The 24,495-nt window shown below is 40.0% G+C and overlaps 1 protein-coding gene across 2 annotated transcripts in view; it reads right to left on the bottom strand.

Annotated features, from left to right (window-relative positions):
* lyn (LYN proto-oncogene, Src family tyrosine kinase) overlaps positions 1 to 24,495 on the bottom strand; it is a 125,617-nt gene that overhangs the window by 32,900 nt on the left and 68,222 nt on the right. For both annotated transcript variants that reach the window (XM_043688377.1, XM_043688378.1), the window contains exons 10-11: positions 7,436 to 7,618; positions 6,161 to 6,237 (exon numbers count right to left, since the gene is read on the bottom strand). In XM_043688377.1, the coding sequence (XP_043544312.1) occupies positions 6,161 to 6,237; positions 7,436 to 7,618 (260 nt within the window). The remainder of the gene's footprint in view (positions 1 to 6,160; positions 6,238 to 7,435; positions 7,619 to 24,495) is intronic.

Raw genomic sequence — 24,495 nt, 5'->3', positions numbered from 1 at the left:
TCAGTCCTTGCCTTTCCAAATACATGTACATCCTGTCCCTCAGGATTCTCTCCAACATCTTGCCCACCACCGATGTCATGCTCACCGGTCTGTTGTTCCCTGCCTTTTCCATCCCAATTTGTATAATAATGGCACCACGTAAATCAGCCTCATGTCTTCCTGCATTATTCCTTCGGCTGTTGATGATAAGTACATGTCATCAAGATTCCCAGCACTTACTTCCCAAGCTTCCCACTGAGTTCTCGTGTACCCCTGATCAGTGCCCATGAAGTGCGTTGTGATTACACATCATTTGGTTCGTGTATGGAACGAACGTCCTGAGAAGTGATGGGTGTGGGTAAAGTTACAACGTTTAAAAGACATTTGATTAAGTGCAAGTATAAGGGAAGGTTTGGGAAAATATGATCCAAGCACATGCAAGTGGGACTGGCTTAGATTGAGATTATCATCCGCATGGACTGTATGGGCCGATAGGTCTGTTTACAAACACTCAGTGTAACTCTCTGACTCCAAGTGTGTTTGTATGTCCAAGCATGTATCTGCGCATTTCTGTCCGCACTTGTCTATTTGTGTGCGTTTATATGTATATCTGTGTGCCCCTCTGTGTGTATCTATCTCTCTGCACATGTTATGTGTCTATTTCTCTGAGTGTGTGTGTGTCTGTGTGCCTGTGACTGTCTGTGTGTTTGTGTGTGTGTGTGTGTGTTTGTTGATGATGCTGTGAGCTGCTGCCCTCCCTCTGTCCCTCGTAAACTGAATCTCTGATGATTTTTACCCTCCACTCCAAGCTGTACAGTGCTGGGGGGAGACGAGCAGAGACTGACAGCAAAATAAAGCTCAGCAGGTCTGGCAGCATCTGTGGACAGAAATGAAAGTTAACGTTTTAGGTCGAGTGACCCTTCCTCAGAACTCGTGTCAGGTGGATATTACATCACTGTAAGCACCATAGTGACTGCCAGACTCGTCCCACGCAGACACACACAGATATACACACACACACTGATACAGAGATTTAGAGAAACTCATTAATACGCAGAAACTAATACAGACATGGAATGTCTGTCGGTATTTCTCTTGCTCCAGGGTGACCTTGTCAGCATTTCACTTGCTTTGTCTGGTGGGTGTCAGTATTTAAGTCTGTCCTCAGGGAGTGTGTGAATAGTGCACTTCCTCACAATAGTGAGTGAATCGGTATTTCTGTGTGGTGTGTGACTGTAGGACAATTTCAAAATATGCAGATACTAAACCTGGAAGAATTATAATGTTTGTGATGGACAGTGTGGAACTCCAACAGGACAGTGACACATTGGTGTAGTTTTCAGGTTTATGGCAGATGAGGATTAATGCAGAGCAGTGTGAGGTGATGCACTTCGGTAGGAAGGACATTGAAATACAGTATAAAACAGGCTGTAAGGTTAGCAGTGGTGGACTCTCCCTCTTTATGGGCATTTAAGCGGGCATTGGATAGGTATATGGAGGATAGTGGGTTAGTATAGGTTAGGTGGGCTTGGATCGGCGCAACATCGAGGGCCAAAGGGCCTGTACTGCGCTGTATTCTTCTATGTTCTATGTTCTATTGACAAGTTTATTGTTGCTCGAAAGACAAGTCATCGTTGTTTGGTCCCAAAACAAATGCCGCTCTTTTCCGTTATTTATTCTTTATTTTTGTTTTTTTTTCAATAAAAGTCAACTTTTTCAACTATTAGATGGCATTCAGGCATAGATGGTTCAGACATTAAACAATCACAAGATTTTATGCTGAGCTAAGCATTAGGGAAAGTGTAGCATTCCCGAAGACAGGGTTTTAACATGGTATGGCACTAAGGATGGGTAGCCTGTGTAGCTTGATTCATGTAGTTGTTGTTATTTGCAATGAAATGGCATCTGTGCCCTTGAAGCTATTCTTTTTTTCATTTCCCTCCCATTAGTTTCATCATCAATGAGTATTCGTGGCATCATTGGCATGGTCCACAGTGTGCTTTAAATATGGGATTGGCAGTGAAATCCTGCAAAATTCTCACAATGGCAAGTAATTCTGCCATGGATAGACACACAAGAACAAATGAGATTATGGAGAAAAGTCCTCCATGAAACTCTCCAAAATTAACACTTCTAAAATATTTGATAAAATTCAGACCGGGGTTTCTAAAGCTTTGGTTCCACACTTTTGTTTGGCTAGCATTAGCAGTCTGTCGCAGATAAGAATCTAATCTTAAACTGAGTCTATATGTAGCTGTACAGACTGATGTGGTGTCTGCAGGCTGTGTTACACTTTGGCTAACACACCTTTTAAGCTTGTCACTTGTGTTGTCTTAATGCGAACTGAAAATAATCATAGAAATTCATCTGAGCACTACATATGAGTATAATAATAACACTGAAATGAGAAGATATTATAAAGGTAAACGAAAGCTTGATCAATACATGGAGGTGGGGAGAGATTCCAGACAGTTGGTATAATCGACAATAATGGGGCAAAGAGATGACGATGTGCTTGAAATCAAATAAAAGAGATGGGGAAGAGTCAGGCCATCATGGAACGTAAACAAAAAAAAGGTAAAAATTTAAACTTAAAGCATATGGCTCCTAAGGCATAGGTGACAGTGGCCTTTAAGATAGCTAAGGCAGACTTATGCAGGATCCATAAAAGATCAGGTAGCAGGTAAAGGAAGACTTAAGAGTTATCAACTGCTTAATTTGGAACATTAAACTAGCACATCTCATTTGCACAATATGTTAACAGACAATACCTTTACGGACCAAGATCTCGTCTTTAAAAATCAGTTAAGAGGTGAGAAATAGGTTGAGGCTGAATTCCCTATATAGCAGAAAAATGGCATACCAGGGAAATGTTTTACATTTGATCCAAACCCCAGTTTTACTGAAAGAGTTTTGATGATCAAGATGTAGCACTTTTAATATGAAATACTTTTCAGCAGCTTTGCAATTAAGTATGGGTTGGAGAGAATCTTGCTTTTCTAATGGTTTAAATAACTTTCTGGAATTATGCTGTATTTTAGGCTGGTTTCAACAGTCTAAAATACAACACTTACAATAGCGAATTTCCCAGGAGCACCGGGAAACCACTGCAAAATTCAAAGCCAGTAAAAAATTTAAAGCCAAGAAAATGCATTTGGTCCCTATTGAATGGAACATGCAGAAAAGAAAAATTAATAAGGGAAGGCAAACCATTGATGACATTCCCAGGATGCAAGGTTTGTTATTCCCTTTCTCTTCCACTTTAGTATTTGATAGAATTGATGACAGAATATAAATCAGTGAAAGGCTGGAAACTCTGGACCACTATCTACAAGAGCGCAAGTCAGAAATGCAATGGGATATTGTCCATTTGTGTTAATGAGTGCAGTTTTAACAGCACTCAAGCACCTTCATACATTCCAGCACAAAGTAGCCAGTTTGATTCACATTCCATTTCATGCCTTCAACATTCTATCCCTCTACTGATACACAGGGTCAGCAGTGTGTATTATTTACAAGATGCACTGCAGCAACTCAAAGACACCTTTGATAGCAACTTCTAAACCCATGATCTCTATCACTCAGAAGGATGAGGGCAGCAAATGCATAGGAACACCTCAACCTGCAATTTCCTTCTAAGCAGCACACCATTCTGACTTGGGAATATAATCACACTATCCCAAAACTCCCTCCCCAAAAGCACTGCAGATGTGCTGACACCGTGTGGATTGCAATGATTCAACAAGATTGTTCACCACTGGCTTTTCAACAGTAATTAGTGATGGGCAACAAATTGTGGCCCAGCCAATGAAGAACACATTCTGCGAAAGATCAAACAAGACAAAGGCAAAAATGCAGTGGAAGAAATGCAACTCAAAGGAAAATCTTCCCTGAAATTATCACCAGTCCAAGAGGCCCAAAGGTCTATTTAAAACACTATGGGAAATTATTACACACGTTAATTTTGAAAAACATTATTTCAGAAACAAAATCAATATGAAAACCAAACAATGTGCAAAGCTTGCATGCACAATAATTTTACGAACACCCATTGATCGTAATTAATTCACTTTCACCATAAATATTTCACTTGGCATGCAGAATTTTGTTGTTAAATTATAATATACAAAAGCAACAGGAAAAGCATGTAAAAGAAGATTAAAATTTAAATAGATTCCTGTAAAGGTGTTGACCTAATTTGGAATGAAGGCCATTTCACTCATCACAATTCTGTCAACATAGGAGCAATGTTTCCTTTTTTAAAAATCAATTGCAGAAGTCTGGAAATGGGAAGCATTACTGTGATACATTGACAAGTTCCAAGAAAATGAAGTTATTTTCAAAGTCAAGAAAACCTCAGTAATGAGGAGATATTATCACTGTCAAATGTTAAGTTAAAATTGGAAGGTAAATCGAAGATTAATCTTCACAAATAATTGGGGTGTTCATTAGAATGGCAGGAACAAAAATATTGACATATTTAGGTGTAGTAAGGTGAGTTGAGAGATATTACTCTTGATGGGGAAGAGAATGGATGTTATTAGACTTTTTTGGATGATGAATGAATTAAGATGTAACCTGGAATATAGCTACAAATGTAATGTAATTTAAATGGGTCATTGGTCTTAATATTTATGGAGATATAAAGGAGGAGCATGGTAGTATGGACGACACCTGGAAATCCTATTAGCATGGAAGTCATGCTAATGTCATCAGAAAAATGAAAAGTATAATTTCTGGGTTGAATCAGCAATTGAAAGGGTGGATAACCATTGAAAAGTTATATATTCAGAGGATGGGAGGAGAAGAGGGAAAAGATGTTGCCAGATCATAATGCAGAAGGCTGCAAACAATAAAAGGTTTCCCAAATGATGGAGGAAACACTTCAGTTCTCCCTGACTCTCAAATAGTATCTTAAAAACACTATCTTCTTCAGCAAGAAGTTCCCATCTGAATGTACCTATAAAACATTTCTGGAGTCTGATGCCTGACCAGCAGCTGTTAAAATTTGAAACAGGTTGCGGTGTAGGAGTTGGATTTGAATAGCATACAACAAGACATGACAGAAAGACAGGTTGTTCTGCTACAATGCGTGTTTCATTAACGCCAATTCACTGAAACATGATTGGGGACATTGTTTCTAAAGTGCAAACTTTTAAATGTGTGTTGGCTTAACACAATTACATCGCTAACACTTTTAAGTGTTGTTTCCAAAGCGCAATTTTTCTATAATGCAGGGTTGCACAAGAATGCAACCATTGTGTTATAGAAGAACTACCTGGCACGGTGGCACAGTGGTTAGCACTGCTGCCTCGCAGCGCCAGAGACCCTGGTTCAATTCCCGACTCAGGCGACTGACTGGGTGGAGTTTGCACGTTCTCCCCGTGTCTGCGTGGGTTTCCTCCGGGGGCTCCGGTTTCCTCCCACAGTCACAAAGATGTGCAAGTCAGGTGAATTGGCCATGCTAAATTGCCCGTAGTGTTAGGTAAAGGGGTAAATGTAGGGGTATGGGTGGGTTACGCTTCGGCGGGTCGGTGTGGACTTGTTGGGCCGAAGGGCCTGTTTCCACACTGTAAGTAATCTAATCTGTAAGTAATCTAATCTAATCTACCTGTACACCTCACAACCTGCCAGTGTAAAATGTGAGATAAATGTATAAGTGTCAATAAAATGTGGAGCCGGATAAAGCACAGCAGGTCAAGCTGCTTGGCGTGTTGTGCTTTCTCCAGCTTTACATTTTATCGACTGACTTTCCAGCATCTTTAATCCTCACTATCTTCATAAATGTATGAGAAGGTCATTTAGATTGAATTTCACAATTCTACCTTCTCAGCCTTCTTACAAGCTTCCGCTTCCTGCCATGAGGTAGGGACCCAGGGTTGTTTTAATATTGATTCCACTGTTTTGGGAAGAACAAGGAATGTCAACAAATGCAAATTCAGATCCAATAAATTAGACGTTGAAAGGAAAAGGAAAAAAAGGCATTGGTGTGCTATCATTTGTAATTTTAGGGCATCCCAAAGCACTTTGCAACCAATTATGTACCTTTGTTTGAGATGCATAATAAATATAGGAAAGCAATTTGAATTCTTTGTATGGAAGTTTTATGTTGCACTTAGAATTGCTCTTCAATGCAGCTTCTTCTATATACAATGACAAACTTATTTTCTTGGTTACATACCTGTGCGGAGAAATCAATCATTTTAGGTAATACAAGTCTTCTCCCTTCATCTGTCTTCAGGAAATCTAGCAAACTACCTGTGATTGTAATAAAAAAGTACTTAGACAAATAATTTATTTTAAAGTAACATAAAGGCTACAATAGATAAAATACCAAAGTATTTCTTTAATTTACAACAGTAATGCAGTTCAATGATATCAGCAAATATTGGTATTTTAAAAGAAATGAACCCTAAAATAACAGCACATTTGAGGGCTTTTAAATGTAACTTTCTTTTGAGAAGAGAATTCGTGCTTCCAATGATAATTTGACAATGATTTGGCAAGGGAATACGAAGCAGTTTTGATTTCTGATCCATTTTACATAATCAGGTGAAGAGTGAAATTCAGATTCTTTAAGTAAAGAAGAGCAATAGAAAAGTTTTTTTTTTGTAAGAAGCTACTTTTAGACTGTCTAGAGTTGGGGGGCAGTAGTCGGCAGGGGAGGGGAGGGCAGAAAGAGAGTGAATAATAAGGTAAAATGGAGCAGTCTCACATTAGTTGAGCCGCTTTGCTCTAATCTGAGCCACACAGCACCTCTGGACAGTTACAATAACTTTGAATTCTTTACTATATGACAGATCATTCCTGAAGACGGGCTTATGCCCGAAACGTCGATTCTCCTGCTCCTCGGATGCTGCCTAGCCTGATGTGTCTTTCCAGCACCACACTTTTCAATTATATGACAGATCATTCAATGGTTGATGATCTTATTCTGCAAAGTATTGCGATTAGACACAAATTAGGAAATACAATTTCTGTCAACAACGATTTTCTTGTTCCTTTCAATAGTTTTACAAATCAGTTCCATCTGTTTATAAACTCTGAAGATATAATATATTGTAACAAAAGCAGAAATTGCTGGCAAATACAATGTATTGTACTTTATTATCATACATATTTGGTAATGAATTATAGGTGGAACATTTTCTGAGATGGATTATTTAAGTTCAGTTTTACTATTTATTATTTGTATGCGCTCAAAACACACTCACTGCTCCTTATAAATCTTTGAAACAAAAAACGTTGAAGATGAATGAAAGGTAGAATGTGTAGCAAAGTTCAATCTTGTATTTGAAAATACAAACAAATTTACCAAATCTACTGGATTGTTCCATAGTAAGCCTTCTTTTGAAAGTGAAGATTTACCAAGTTTGATTTACACTTGAGATTAATGGGCTACTTATCATCTCCCCCAAATAAAAATATTGTACTTAATTCTAGTGTTCACACTGACCATTGGCCATAAATTCCGCAATAATGTAAATTGGATCTCCTTTAGTGACTACTGCATAGAGTCGCACTAATCGGTCGTGTAAGAGTTTCTTCATGAGGTTGGCTTCTTCAAGGAAGGCTTCCACGGACATGCTGCCTGGTTTCAAAGTTTTAACAGCTACTTTTGTAGTATTTTTGTAATAACCTAAATAAAACAGAACAGATAAAATAATGAAAGATGTTGATAAAGGAATTATGATTTATCAGTTAAATCAAGAAACCACAAATCGGTTTAAGTTGATACTTCAGCATAAAATGTACACATTGAAGATAACAAAAAAAGGTTTAAGATGAATGAAAGGTAGAATGTGTAGAAAAGTTCAGTCCTGTATTTCAAAATAAAAACAACAAATTTACCAAATCCACTGGATTGTTCCATAGTAAGCCTTCTTCTGAAACTGAAGATTAACCAGGTTTGATATACACTTGAGATTAATGGGCTGCTTATCAACCCCAAATAAAAATACTGGACTTGATTCCAGTGTTCGCACTGACCATTTTCCATAAATTCCGCAATAATGTAAATTAAATCTCCTTTAGTAACTACTGCATAGAGTCGCACTAATCAGCCATGTAAGAGTTTCTTCATGATGTTGATTTCATGGGTAGTAGACAACAGAGATAAGGGAGACCACATCAAATTAATTTAACTCATCCATCCAAATGACAATCTTTCATTCTAACTCCCCAATACATCAGCCAACTCTTCAATGACTCCAAGAGTTTTCCATTTGCTTCCTTACCCGAATGTTGATCAGTATGCATTTGATCTAAATCTTCCTGACATCATTGATATGGACAGTTACAGCAGAGAAGAAGAATGAAAGTGAATATCTGAATACTGCTTAAATGTTGTTGAGAGTTTCTGACTCAACCATCCTTTTAGACAATGAGCTCCAGACTCCTAACACTTTCTGGGTGAAAACAGTCGCTTAACTCCCCTCTTAGCACGCTAAATCTATGCACCCTAGTTATTGGCTATTCTGAGTGGAAAAAAATACCTTCCTACCCACTTGTATATGCCTATTAATCTCTATCAGGTTCCCTTCCAACCTTCATTGCTCCAAGGAAAGCCTATTCAGTCCTTCCTCGGAACTCAAGATCCACCTGGCCAGGCAGCAAACTGGTATATCTTCTCTGCACCCTTTCTTTTGCAAATATCATCCTTCCTTTAAATATAGTGATGGTAACATGAGTAGACAAGAGATGCTAAGGAAGACCATATCAAACCAATTTAACCCAGTCATTCATATGATAATCTTACAGTCCAATCTCCCGTTTACATTGCAAGAATGTTATTTGAGTACCAGAGTATTGCTTTCCTTTCCTTGAACAAAATGTTGATTAGTATACATGCAACTAGAGCTGCATGTAGCACTCCAATTGTAGCCTAGCGATTTATTTCAATTCCTTCATATCCTCCATGCTCTTGCATTCCATACCACATCTACGCAATGTACATATCTAAAATGCTACTTTAAACACATTCTCTACCTGCTTTTCAGGGATCTTTGGATGTGCATGTGAATATCCTTCTGTTCTTCAGTACATTTCTGGCTGCTAACAAATATATTGTAATCTCTTGCATTGTTAAACTTCCCCAAGTGCATTACCTCACATTTTGCAGGTTAAATTCCATGTGGTCACTTGACCAATCCATTGACATCCTCCTAGCATATGGCTATCCTTCTCACTCTTTCCTAACTTACCACTTTTTGTGTCATTCACAAATATACTTTATCTCGATCATATTTTCTGTATTTAACTCCAAATCATTAATGTATACTACAAACAGTAAGGGTCCAAGCTGTGAGTCCTGCAGAATTCCAGTGGAAAAAGCTTCCAGTCACGGAAATATCCCTCCACCATCACCCTCTGTTTCTTGCCTTTGACCTAATTTTGCATCTAACTGCTTCTTTGCCTTGGATCTCCTGAGCTTTTATTTTCTTGACTAGTCTGTCATGAGAAACTTTTTCAAAAGCCTTGCTGAACTCCATGGAGACCACGTGAAATGTATTACCCTCATCAACACTTCTGATTACCTCCTCAGAAAAATTGCTCAATTTGTCAAACATTATCTTATCTTAACAAATCCATGATGACTATCCAGGATTAAACTCCATCTCTCCAACTGCAGATGTATTTTATCCCATAAAATTCTAATAACATCCCCACCATCAAGGTGAGACTTAGCGGTCTAAAATTTCCAGATTTATCCCTTCTTTCCGTTTGATAATAAATAACCAAATAAAACTTTTATTTTAACAGGGTTAACCTTTATCTTTTTTTCCCTAGTATCCAAGTTACAATGAGTTGTATCTTATATCTTCATCTTCTGGCCTGTGTAAACAATGGCTTATTATCTTGATTCATTTGATCTTTTAAAAATTTGCTTTTATACCATTTCTATTACTGGTATGATTTTCTTAGCTGTTGCTGATCAAATCACAAGATCCAGTTTGGTTCCAATTCTATACACTTTTAACATGATGTTTACTTACTTTTACTCAATGAATTCAGCAATATAAATAACCCTAACTCTATTGCAGCAATAACAACATTGTGGAACATATTGGACTCTTTATTAACCTTAATAATTTTGAATGATAATCTGTGTTCCTTTGGCCCTGGATATTAAGTGCTAGTAATGGTTCTGATGCCATATACAGCTTTTCCAGTTTCATAATTTGTTTCTTTTCCACTACCATCTCTCTTGCACCATCATTCCTAACAGCATTTAACCTCTAATCCTTTCTGCCCCATCACAGACCTTTCCTCTTCCCCTGATTCTAAACTTTAAAGCTTTTCCATCTCCAATGATTTCTGGTTCTGATGAAAAGGTTATAAATTGAATGTCTTTCTATGTTTTATCCACAATTGCTGCCTGACTGTTAAGTATTTCAAGAAATTTAATTACCTTCACCAGTGACTGTTTTACCTGTTTGTTACTGAGTCTAGAGCCATTTAGGACTGAGATAATGAAAAGGGTATTGAACCTATGGAATTCTCTACTAGGGAAGGCTACATTGGTCAAGTCACTAAATATATCCAGCAAAGAGACAGGTTCATTTTTTAGATTTTAATGTCATCAAATAATAAGGTGAGAAATGGGAATATGGCACAGAGCGGGGATCAGCTTCAATCATATTGCATGGTGAAGGCAAAATGGCCTACCCTTGCTCCTAGTTTCAATGTTTGTAATAATATCCCAAAAACCAAATAGACAGATTACTTCTGGATTGCCTTAACTGCTGTGATGGAATTTGTCACAGCTGAAAATGTGAGCAGTGTTTTAAGAGCTGGTAGTTGGATAGAATTTGACCTGAAGCCTCTTTGGAGGGAGAAAAACTGTCTGCCATTACAGTTTCAACTAGATAGCAAAAAAAATCAATGAAGAGCAATTTAGTTATAATGACACTGAGTTAAAACAGCATGGTGGAGATGTGCACTCTATTGGATACACTCTTCACTTGTTTAGCATCACGTTTATTTTGTTTTATTATCACTGGATTGTGACTAAATGTGTGTCAAATCAACCTTCATGCCCAAGCCTCTTTCTGACTCAGTTATTATTACCATCCATGAAATATATTTGTGACATCCAGTTTTCTACTAGTTTAGAACATAGAACAAAGAAAAGTACAGCACAGAACAGGCCCTTAGGCCCATGATGTTGTGCCGAGACTTAATCCTAATGTAAAATATAATAACTTAACCTACGCACCCCTCAACTTACTGCTATCCATGTGCATGTCCAGCAATCGCTTAAATGTCCCCAATGACTTCGCTTCCACCACCTCAACTGGCAACGCATTCCATGCATTCACAACTCTCTGTGTAAAGAACCTCTGACGTCTCCTTCATACCTTCCTCCTAATATCTTCAAACTATGACTTCTCATACCAGGCAATCCTGCCCTGGGGAAAAGTCTCTGGCTATTGACTCTATCTATTCCTCTCATTATTTTGTACACCTCGATCAGGTCTCCTCTCTTCCTCCTTCTCTCCAGAAAGAAAAGTCCAAGCTTATTCAACCTTTCTTCATACAGCAAGCCCTCCAGTCCAGGCAGCATTCTGGTGAACCTTCTTTGCACCCTCTCCAAAGCCTCTATATCTTTCCTATATTAGGGCGACCAGAACTGGACACAATGTTCCAAGTGTGGTCTCACCAGGGACTTGTAGAGCTGCCGCAAAACCTCGCGGCTCTTAAACTCGATACCCCTGTTAATGAAAGCCAAAACACCATATACTTTCTTAACAACCCTATTCACTTGGGTGGCAAATTTGAGGGATCTATGTACTTGCACACCCAGATCCCTCTGTTCCTCCACACTGCCAAGAATCTTTAATCCTATATTCAGCATTCGAGTTCGACCTTCCAAAATGCATCACTTTGCATTTTTTTTTAGATTAGATTCCCTACAGTGTGGAAACAGGCCCTTCGGCCCAACTAAGTCCACACCAACCCTCTGAAGAGTAATCCACCAAAACCCATTTCCTTTTGACTAATGCACCTTACACTATGGGCAATTTAGCATAGCCAATTTACCTGACCTGTACATCTTTGGACTATGGGAGGAAACCGGAGCACCTGGAGGAAACCCACGCAGAATACGGGGAGAATGTGCAAACCCCATACAGACAGTCACCTGAGGCTGGAATTGAACCTGGGACTCTGGTGCTGTGAGGCAGCAGTGCTAACCACTGAGCCACCGTGCCGCCCCTGAGCCACCGTGCCGCCCCAGTTATCCAAGTTGAACTCCATCTGCCATTTCTCAGCCCAGCTCTGCATCCTGTCTATGTTGCACTGCAGCCTGCAGTAGCCCTCTATACTATCGACGACACCTCCAACCTTTGTGTCATCTGCAAATTTACTAACCTATCCCTCAACCTCCTCATCCAAGTAATTTATAAAAACTACAAAGAGCAGAGGCCCAAGAACAGAGCCCTGCGGGACCCCACTCAACACTGACCTCCAGGCAGGTTATTTCCCATCCACAACCACTCTCTGCCTTCTGTCAGCCAGCCAGTTCTGAATCCAGATAGCCAAATCTTCCTGTATCCCATACTTCCTGACTTTATGAATGAGCCTACTATGGAGAAATCAAATGCCTTGCTGAAGTCCATATACACATCCACTGCTCGACCGTCGTCGACCTGTCTTGACACCTCCTCAAAGAACTCAATAAGATTTGTGAGGCATGACCTGCCCCTCACAAAGCCATGCTGACTGCCTTTAATCACACTATGCTTTGCCAAATAGTCATAAATCCTATCCCTCAGAATACTTTACACAACTTTGCTGACCACAGACGTAAGACTGTCTGGTTTGTAATTGCCAGGGATTTCCCTATTACCCTTCTTGAAAAGTGGAACAACATTCGCCTCCTTCCAATCCTCCGGTACGACTCCCGTGGAGAGTGAGGACGCAAATATCCTCGCCAGCGGCTTAGCAACCTCCTTTCTCGCTTCCTGGAGCAGCCTAGGATAAATCTGGTCTGGCCCTGGGCACATCAACTTCATCAATCTTGATCTGGTCAAGACTGTATCCCAGCTCCTCTAAGTTTTCATTTACAACAAGTTCCCTTTCCTTGGTGAAAACCGAAGCAAAAAATTCATTTAGGGCTTCCCCTATCTGCTCAGACTCCATGTACAAGACCCTCCGCTATCCCTGATCAGCCCTACCTTCTCCCTGGACATTCTCTTATCCTTCACATATGAGTAAAATGCCTTTGGCTTCTCCCTAATCCGTTGTGCCAACCCCCACCTCCCTCCCGGCTCTTCTCAGTCCATTTCTGAGCTCCTTTCTAAGCAAGCCTGTAATCCTCTAAAGTTGTGCTAGATCCTTGCTTCCTCCACCTTATGTAAGCTGCCTTCTTCCCTTTGATGAGAAGTTCCTCTGTCCTCATCATCCAAGGTTCCTTAATCACCCTTCTTACCTGTCTCAGAGGAACAAATTTATGCATCACTCGCAACAACTGCTCCTTAAATAGTCTCCACCTGTCTGCTGTGCCCTTTCTGTGGAACAATTGCTCCCAGTCTGTACTTCCCAACTCATGTCTGATAGCGTCATAATTTCCTTTTCCTCAATTAAATATCTTCCCTCGGTAACTGCTCCTTTCACTCTCCAAGGCTATGCTAAAAGTGAAGCAGTTGTGATCACTTTCACCAAAGTGCTCTCCCACCACGAGATCTGACACCTGTCCTGGCTTGTTGCTGAACACCAAATCCAAAATGGCCTCCCCCCTCGTTGGTCTGTCCACATACTGAGTAAGGAAACCCTCCTGAACACACCTGACAAAAACGGCTCCATCCAAACCATCTGCACTTAGGAGGTTCCAGTCGATATTGGGAAAGTTGAAATCAACCATAACAACAACCCTGCTACTTTTGCATTTTTCCAGAATCTGCCTGCCTATGAGATCTTCAATCTCTCTACTGCTATTAGGTGGTCTGTAGAAACCCCCCAATGCGGTGGCTGTTCCCTTGCTGTTTCTACGTTTCACCCATACTGACTCAGTAGACAAACCTTCCTCAACAACCTTCATTTCTGTACCTGTGATGCACTCTCTGATGAGCAATGCTACACCCCCTCCTCTTTTTCCACCCTCCCTGTTCTTTTTAAACGTTCTAAACACTGGAACATCAAGCAAGCATTCCTGCCCCTGTGAAACCCACGTCTCCGTTATGATCACAACATCATAGCCCCAAGTACTGATCCATACGCAAAGTTCGTTACTCTTATTCCGGACACTCCTTGCATTAAAGCAGACACACTTTAACCGATCTCTTTGTTTCATCATGTGAGAAATCTTCCTGATAGATTCAATATATCCTGTCACTGTCCTGTCTGCAACTGACCCCCTCTCAGACATGTGGCTTTAATTCCCACCCCCCCTGCCAAACTAATTTAAACCCTCCCGAATTGCACGAGCAAATCTCCCACCCAGGACTTTTGTACCCCTCCAGTTCAGGTGCAACCTGTCCTTCATGTACAGGTCCCACCTTCCCCAGAAGGTATCCCTAGGTAACTGAAGCCCTCCCTCCTGCACCAGCCTCGCAGCCATGTGTTAAGCTGCATTTGCTGACTGTTCCTCATCTCACTATCTTGTGGCACCGGTAGCAAACCTGAGATCACTACTCTATTTGTCCTGCTCTTCAGCTTCCAATCTAACTCTCTGTAGTCACTTTTCAGATCCTCAATCCCTTTCCTGGCTAAAGTATTGGTGCCAATATGTACCACGATTTCTGGCTGCTCACCCTCCCCTTCAGAATCTTGTAAACCCGATCGGCGACATCCTGGACCCTGGCACCAGGGAGGCAACATATCTGCCCGGAGTCCCGTTCCTGATTACAAAATCTCCTGTTAATCCATCTAACTATTGAGTCCTCTACCACTAGTGCTTTTCTATTTCTCCCCATTCCCTTCTGAGTCTCAGTGCCAGAGACCTGACAACTATGGCTTTCCCCTGGTAGGCTGTCCCCGCCAGCAGTATCCAAAATGGTATACTTATTGCTGAGGGGAATGGCCACAGGGGATCCCTGCTCTGACCGTCGGTTCCCTCTCCTCCCCCTGATTGTAACCCAGCTGTTCTTATCCTGTGTCTGGGGAGTGACCACCTCCCTGTGCATCCTCTCAATTTTCCCCCCAGCCTTCCAGATGATCCATAGTTCATCCAGCTCCAGCTCCAGTTCCCTAACTCGGTTTTCGAGGAGCTGGACTTGGGTGCATTTTCTGGAGATGTAACCGACAGAGACATGTGGAGTATCTCTCATCTGCCACACTCTGCAGGAGGAACATGCAACTGCCCTAACATTCATATCCCGCTACTCTGAAAGTCTGATCAGGACTAAACAAAGAAAGAGAAAAAAAAAAGAAACCTGAAAATTTACCTAGTTAACAGACTCTTAGTAAGGTTAGAGGAGGTGGGTGGGAGGGAGGGACCCTATGGTGTAGGGTCTTGGGTTTAGATCTCACCCACTTAAAAACTTCCCAGAAGTCCTTCGCTCCTCCCTCGCACCTCTCGGCAAGGATGCATTATACATGCTCAGTTGCAGATTCTATTCAATTTGTTTTGTAGGTCCCTGGTTATTCTGTTTATTTTGACAACCCCACCTCCAGGTTAAATTTTATTTGTGTATCAGAGTTTGCATTGTAATTCAATGTCCAAATTATTAATTATAGATCAGGAACAATAAATACTCCAAACACAACAACATTAACTTCATTCATTCAGTTTATTCCTTATCCTTAACCAAGTTTTACTTTGAACCTCCACATATTTCAGATTCCTTTTCTAAGGAATGTTATCAAAGGCATTGAAATCTGCTAACAGAATGCTGGATGGTTTCCAATATCTACACGTATCTCTTCCTTGAGAAAAATCAAGGAATGTAAAAACAGACAATCCAAGCCAACTAAAATTATGTCATTCTCTATTCACTGGATTACCTCTTGTACAGTTATGATTCAAAATTTTCTCCTAATTATTGGTAAGGAAGTAAGTGCTATCTGTCATTATAAGGGGGACAGGGTTATGCCATTGAGGGTATGGAAGAGACTTACATAGATATTACCAGGATAGAAGAATTTAATGAGGAAAGTCTGAATAGACTGGAGTAGTTCTTCCTGAGAGGGTTTTATCCTCTGGAAGCTGAGGGGGGAATTTAATAAAAGTGTGTAAATGAGGGTCGTAGCTGGCGAGGATAGGAAAAATCTATTTCGGTTAGCAAAAAGGTCATTAACCAATGAACATAGATTTAAAGTAAAGAGTAGAAAAAGTAGAGGGAAATAAAGATGCACGTTTTTCACATAAATGGCACTTAGGGGTCTGAAAATCCTTGCCTAAAAAGGTGATGGATGCAGAAACTGTCAAAATAATTTTGGTATGCTGTTGGATGTGCCAGAACTGTAAATCAATAATAAACTGTGTTTAGATTGGATAGCTTTTTTGAGATGACAAATATATAATTAGTTCAATGGCCTCCTTTAGTACAATAAATCTTGTTCAGATTCAGAGCTTCTATTTTCAGTTTGTCTTTGATTTCAACCCAAGTATCCAATAATATTTCTCACTCTTCTTTGACCCCTGTTTGCTATGAGTTAAAGGATTTCATGCAGTTGGCCTTTAGTTTTCAAACTATACTAAACTTTAATTCCCTTTGCCTTTTACTCTTGGATATATAATTTCCTTGCAAGGTTGATTGTTTCAAACTTAAATTCCACCTGCCTTCTGCTGAATCAGGAATAAGTAACTCCCTGCTTTCAATGTATTTTAGCTCTTTACACATACTTTCATTGCTGATTTGAGTATAGAACCTTTGTACATTAGTTAAGTATAATCAACATTATAAGTTGTGATTGTTGTACAAGTTCAAAAGCTGATTAAAATTAGAATAACCTGTCAATTACTTGTGAGTCAAAAGCTTGGAAGTCAGTTAAAGATTGGATACCAGTTAAAGTGGGTATAGAGATTGTGATTTGGGACATGTCTATGCCTATTTCAGTGAAGATGAAATTCAAAGTTCTTTTCAAAAGATTAGACATTTGTTTTATTATTGTGTCCATTTTGTAACAAATGATGAATATTGTAATCTGACTGCCTCAGATTAGCAAGTAAAAAAAGCTAATTTGACACTACTGCACTGGAGTGCTTGGATAATATCCTTTCTTCATCTTTAATTATTTGACTGAGGACCTTATATGTTGAGCAATGCACATTTCATGGTCGCAATGTGGCCATTGACATTATCTCTGTGCTCATCAGGGGACCGAGTGGTATTGCACTGTTGGTACTTTATGCAGCCAGCCTTCTTTATTGGAAGCCTTCCCACCCTAAAGAGGAGTAACACTGCATAACAGGAAAATACTGCATGCCCAACAGCATACAAAGTTTACCTACGGCATATGGACTGCTGAGTATTATTCCTGAAACTACAGCATGGACAATGCAACCACTGCAGTGAAGGGACTCGGAGGTCTTAGATTCAATACTGGAAACCTTATGGAAGCCACACTTCCATGATGAGCCTGGATTCCCTCAGGAGGGACTTGGAGCAGCTGCGGAAGAAGGTCAACTTCTCAAGTCTGGACCTCGCTGAACGCCACAGGACGTCTAGTAAACTCATGTAGATAGTAAAGGTCAGTGAATGCATCTTCATATAATATCTCTCTATTTGCCTCTTGCTCTAATGATCCTTAGACATCACCTTCCAAACCCACGACCACTTCCATCTAGAAGGAAGCAGGTACATGGGAACAATATTGCGTACAAGTTCCTCTCCAAGCCAGTCATCATTCTGACTTGCAAATATATCACCCCTCCCACTATTGGTCAAAATCTTGAAATTCTCTCCCTAATAGCATTGTGAATCTACCTGCAGCGGTTCAATAAGGCAGCTCATCACCATCTTCTCAAGGGCAACTAGGGATGGATAATAAATACTGGCCAGCCAGTGTTGCCCACATACCACGAGAAAATATAAAAAAGGGCATCTTGCCTCCTAAACCATCCCCTCTCCCTCACTTCAGCTGCCCCTTCCAAGTCCCTGCTGTCAGATCCCCAAGAATTTCTAATTGCCCAATAACAATCATGTCCAAGTTTGAGGACGAAAGAAAGCAACATCATACATTTGAACACAAACCATCATACAGTCAATGCAGGCACCAGCTCAGAATTCAAACTGCATGTACTTTTGAGGTGAGTATTGCAGCATGAATACTGCATTATTATTTCAATAATGCATCCTCACCTTGAGAACTGTACACATATTCAGATCTCTAAAACTATGGAAACAAAGTTTTAATGGTGAAACTTCATCAAATTTATACTGTAAGTACTTTCAATGCATTATAAGAAACTACATAAAAGTAGTAAACCTTTGTGAATATGCAGTGGTTTACAAATATTAAAACAAGGAAGTCACCCAAGTGTTAGGTCTCAGATTTGTCAAGCAAATCTATGTAAATAATAAGCTACATTATGCAGGTTGCAGGAGCTGCACTATCATTATCCCCCAATATCAACACTCCTGAGGACGATCAGAAATTCAACTGGACTCACCATATAAATATAACAGCTACAAGAGTAGGTTGGAAGCTAGGAATACTGCAGCAAGTAACTCACCTCCTGGATCCCCAATGCCTGTCCACAAGACACAAGTCAGGAGTATGATGGAATACTACCCCCAGTTGGCTGGATGAGTGTATCTCCAACAACAACCAAGAAGGTTGAGACCATCCAGGACAAAGCAACCCATTTCATTGGTACCATATCTATAAACGTTCTTGTCACTTCATCACTGGCACAGTGGCAGCAAGGAGTAGCATTAAGAAGGTGCACTGCAGAAATTCACCAAGGCTCCTTAGACAACACCTTCCAAACCCAGGATCACTTCCGTCTAGAAGGATAAGAGTAGCAGGTACATGGAAAAACCATCATCACCTGTAAGTTATCTTCCAAGCCACTTAACGTCCAGACTTGAAAATATCCTGGAATTTCCTCCCCAACAGCATTGTAGGTCTACCTACAGCACATGGACAGCAGTAGTTCAAGATGACAGCTTGCCACCATATTTTCAAAGACAACTAGGGAAGAGTAATAAATGTTGGACCAGCCTGCAATGCCCACATCCCACAAGCAAATTAAAAAAAAAACATTTGAAAAAAACTGAGTAATACTTGATAGGAATATCCTGGTCATATTGGAGTTCGATTTTGAAGGATGCAAGACAAGTCAGTTATTACAAGTTTATTGAATTATCCTTCTGGGAAATACATGACCTGTTTTAAGTAGTTTTCAAACTTTGTGCAAATGTTATTAAATATATAAACAAAATAAGAAAAGTCATCCAGCTGGGATGAGAATGGACTCTAATCCTTGCTAAAACCCACTTGAAGTCTTATTCTCATATTTTACCTCTTAGATGTTACGTACAAGAGTATAATCTATGGTATTTGCCATAATGTAATGTGATTTTGTAAAGTTGTTTTTGGTTCAAAGACAGTAATTGAGGAGTTTGAGACAGTGCTGTTAACTTAGACAAGGCAAAGAGAATATTATAGGAGAGACAATTATTATAAGGAGAGCTGCAGTTCACATCATGGAATTGAACCTTCTTAATTCCAAGCCGCAAAAGTTATTGCTAGTCTCTATATCCTTCTGATCTTCAGAGCAGCTAATTGAAGGATCATGAACATTTAACTGGCTCAAGTGGGCTGCAGTCAGGTCAGAGGGCAGGGATGCTAGACTTGCCAACTATCTGAAGCTGAGGTTTCAGATGAGTACGGCTATTCTATTCTTCCTCATTTTGATAAAAGGACTTAGTTGAGGACTTTAATATGGCAGTACAGACAGTACTTAAAGAAAATGGACTGTGCAATGCTGGATGCATAGGCTAGCTGCCTGGTAGCCTCCAATCACAAATTATGTTGCCCACAACATGTCCTCCTTCTTATGGTCCTTCAGTACACTTTGCCAGCAAACAGCAATTAAAAGCAGGGTAGAATTAATTTTTAAAAGTCATTTACAGGATGAGGGTGTCACTGACTAGGCCAGCATTTATTGCCTATTCAGGGGGCAATTAACAGTCAAACACATTGCTGTGAATCTGGAATCAAATGTCATCCTGACCAGGTAAGGTAGTTTCCTTCCCTAAATGACTTTAGTGAATCAGATCAGTTTTTCCCAACAATGGATTCATGTTCACCATTAAACTCTTAATTCTAGATTTCTATTTAATTCAAATTCCACAGTCTGCTGTGGCGGTATTTGAATCTGGGTCACCATAATATTACCTGGGTCTATGGATTAACAGTCTGGCAATTGTACCACTAGGCCAAGGCTTTCCTGCACCCACATCTGCACTGTGTGGTGTTCAATATTCAGAGTTCAGTGATAATTGATTTCATGGTCAGAGTCTCAAATTTACAAGTCAGCGATTTAACTACCATGACAAGCCAACTGGGGCCAATTACATGTGATATGTGTTCCATGTGGAGACTTCCATACACTTCATGCATTATAGATAAACTTGTGTGCAGGAAGTGCCATGTTTCCCTTCACTCAAGCTCAAGTCTCATTTGTTACAGGGCACCATAATCCTGCAGCAACAGATATGGACTGTAGTGGTGGTTGGTGAATAAGTGAGATCACCAGCAGAGTAGGAGAAAGGCACATGTATTGCAGGAAATTCCCAAAACAGTGCCATTCATGAGTAGTGTCCAGTTTTGGATACTCAGCAGGGATGTCTATTCCATGGAGAAATATGATGAGAATTCTACTTCAAGAAATTTAACAGTACACAGAGGAAATGAAAGGTTGAAAATTCAGAGTTACATCAGATTTGATAGTTAGAGGATAGGTAAGCACTTCCATGACCACAATTCTGATTCCCAAATAATATGCTACGTCCTTGGTGCCAGAGTAAGGAATATCACTGAATGGCAGCAGGATAATCTGAGTGGAGGCGGGGAATTAACGACACAGGTAGAAATGTTAATAAGCATCTTTAGGCATTTTAAGGAAGAAAGAGACTTTAAAACAACACCTCAAAGTAAGCAATCTCATGATTAATCCTAAATTCACACATTGATAAATATAAAAATAGGAATATAGTACAGATGAATGTGTGATTAGAAAAGTGGCACAAGAGGAACACTTCAGATTCTTGAGTTTTGGGTATTAACACGAGATGGACACATTGACCATGTAAACAAAACCAAGACCAAAAAGAAGGAAGGAACAACTCAGGAGTGAAGAGCAACTTGCAGCCATTACCCCAGTCACTGCACATTATTTGAAGGTTAGCCATGATGTGGGAGAGGTGGTATTAGACTGGCATGGACAAAGTTAAAGATCACACAACACCAGGTTATAGTCCAACAGGTTTATTTGGAAGCATTAGCTTTTGGAGCATTGCTACTTCATCAGGTAGTTGTGAATCAGGACCATAAGACACAGAATGAATTGCAATAGATTACAGTGTCATGCAACTGAAATGATATGATTAGATTCCCTACAGTGTGGAAACAGGCTCTGCGGCCCAACAAGTCCACACTGACCCTCCGAAGAGTAACCCACCCAGACCCATTTCCCTCTGACTAACACACCTAACACTATGGGCAATTTAGCATGGCCAATCTACCTGACCTGCACATGTTTTGGACTGAGAGAGGAAACCGGAGCACCCAGAGGAAACCCACACAGACACGGGGAGAATGTGCAAACTCCACACAGATAGTCGCCTGAGGCTGGAATGGAACCTGGGACCCTGGTTGTTAAGGGTTTCATCTTTTAGAATAGTTTGCAGATTTTGGTTCATTAATACGTGAATCTCAGAACTTCTTTTAAGTCACATTCTCGAGATAACAAGGTTTCATACGCCTGAGGCTGGAATGGAACCTGGGACCCTGGTGTTGTGAGACAGCAGTGCTAACCACTGAGCCAACGTGCCGCCCTATATTGAATAAACCTAAATTGTTGTTAAGTGTTTCATCTTTTAGAATAGTTTGCAGATTTTGGTTCATTAATACGTGAATCTCAGAACTTCTTTTAAGTCACATTCTCGAGATAACAAGGTTTCATAAATTAAAAGGTGACATCTCAGCTCAGACAATGCATTAAAGGTGCGAGGTTAGAGTCTCTGTATCCCAATTTTGAGTCAGACTGGTTCTATTTCCAAAATAGATTTTATAAAATATTACATGGAATGACTGTAGAATATATCTGCAAATATAATTCAGCAAATGCAAATTCACCCCATAGACTCATAGTTGGGATACAGACAGACTCTAACCTCACACCTTTAATGCATTATCTGAGCTGAGATTTTATTTATTATAAAACCTTAGGTTATCTCAAGAATGTGACTTAAAAGACTTTGAGATTTACGTAATAATAACCAAAAGCTGCAACCCAATCTAAAAGATGAAAGACTTAACAATAATCTAGGTTTGTTCGATATATCATTTCAGTTGCTTGACACCGTAATCTTTTCCTATAAATTCTGTGTCTTGTGTCCTGATCCACAACTATCTGATGTGAAGGAGCAGCACTCTGAAAGTGAGTGCTTCCAAATTAACCTGTTGGACTATAAGCCAGTGTTGTGTGATTTTTAACTTTGGAGGTTAGTACAGATGTGGAATCAATTGGGTAAATTAATCAAGTGGGCTGCAGTTAGGTCAGAGGCCCGGGATGCTAGATTTGCCAACTCTCTGAAGCTGATGTTTCAGATGAGTACTGCTATTTTATTCTTCATTTTGATAAACGGGCTTAGTTGAGGATTTTAATATGGCAGCACAGACAGTACTTAAAGAAAATGGACTGTGCAATGCTGGATGCATAGGCTAGCTGCCCGATAGCCTCCAATCACAATCAAGGAGGATTGGGGAATTTGGCTCTGACTTTGAGCAGGGTCTGACACTGAGTTTGCCCTCTCCTCTATTCTCCTTTGATGGTGCGGAGCCAGAGGCATTTCCAGTGTGGCCTCATTTTTATGACAGTCTGTTTGGAGATAGGTGACCTCCTCTTCTCTTAGGTTGTCAGACCTGTGTTGTTCAATTTTGGTATCCTGAAATTTCAGTAGCCGTTTAGGCCAAGAGATGTCACATTCACATGTTAGGACATTAGTTCCCTTTTTCCATATCAATGATCTGACAACATGTAATCCACGCAAGTAATAGTCCACAGCACTTGTGTCCTTGACTGGCAGCATGTCTGCATGGTGCCACGTGAAGCTGCACAATTGAAATTTGCAAAGAATTTTGAAGCAGTTTGCGAAGTTGATATTTGAAGTTTTGAAGATAAAGCCTCAGAAAAAAATTTTTGTGAAAAGACAAAGCTATGAAACTGGTACTTTGTATCTTTCTTCAAAGGAAATGGATGATACAAAGGTGATACTAAAAGAGTGGAAGGGATTTATGAACTGGACAATAACAGATAGACAAAACTTAAAAAGATTAATGTTGCTAAAATGGTTAAGTGACCTGCTGAAGGAATTTATCGCAGATCTTTAAAAAAGCAGAAATTAAAAGCAAAAGACATTCCATCCTCATTGAATTCAGGGTTGGCATCACAGGACTGGAAATTTAACATATTCAAGAAAGGGGAGAGGTATAAATTGTAAACTACAGCCAAATTGCTGATTGCCGAGTTATTGAAAGCAACCAAGGACAAAATAAATGTAAATTTGGAAAAGCATGTGTCAATTTAGGAGAGCCAGCATAGATTTATTAAAGGTAAATCCTATCTAACTTAGAGTGATGGAATAGTTACACCACAGGAGGGGAAAACCAATTGGTCCGTCAGATCCATGCTGGCTCTTTCAACGATATTTTCTAATCAACCTGTTCATACACCTATGGAGTAAATGGGACTTGAACTAGGAGTGACCTGGCTCTTAAACAGTAACTTAGTCAATTCCATTTCTACCTGTAGCCAAGTATATTTCTTTCTTCAGGTTTTTGCCCAATTCCCTTTCGGAAACCCAAATTGTACAAGTTTGCACCACATCTGGCATACAGCAAGTTATTCCAGATTCTAACATCTGCATTGAAAATCTTGTTCTTGTGGTGCCCTTGGTTTTTTTTGCCAATCACCTTAAAATCAGTTGTCTGGTCCTCATCACTTCCACCAATGGGAACAGTTGAAGTTCTAAATTGGAGAAAGGCCAATTTTGACGGTATTAGGCAAGAACTTTCGAAACCTCATTGGAGGCAGATGTTTGCAGGTAAAGGGACGGCTGGAAAATGGGAAGCCTTCAGAAATGAGATAACAAGAATCCAGAGAAAGTATATTCCTGTCAGGGTGAAAGGGAAGGCTGGTAGGTATATGGAATGCTGGATGACTAAAGAAATTGAGGGTTTGGTTAAGATAAAGAAGGAAGCATATGTCAGGTATAGATCGAGTGAATCCTTAGAAGAGTATAAAGGAAGTAGGAGTATACTTAAGAGAGAAATCAGGAGGGCAAAAAGGGGACATGGGATAGCTTTGGCAAATAGAGTTAAGGAGAAAACACAAAAAGG

Source organism: Chiloscyllium plagiosum, chromosome 4 (genome assembly GCF_004010195.1).
Source record: "Chiloscyllium plagiosum isolate BGI_BamShark_2017 chromosome 4, ASM401019v2, whole genome shotgun sequence".
Lineage (NCBI taxonomy): Eukaryota > Metazoa > Chordata > Chondrichthyes > Orectolobiformes > Hemiscylliidae > Chiloscyllium > Chiloscyllium plagiosum.
This window is presented reverse-complemented; position numbering and strand designations above follow the sequence as displayed.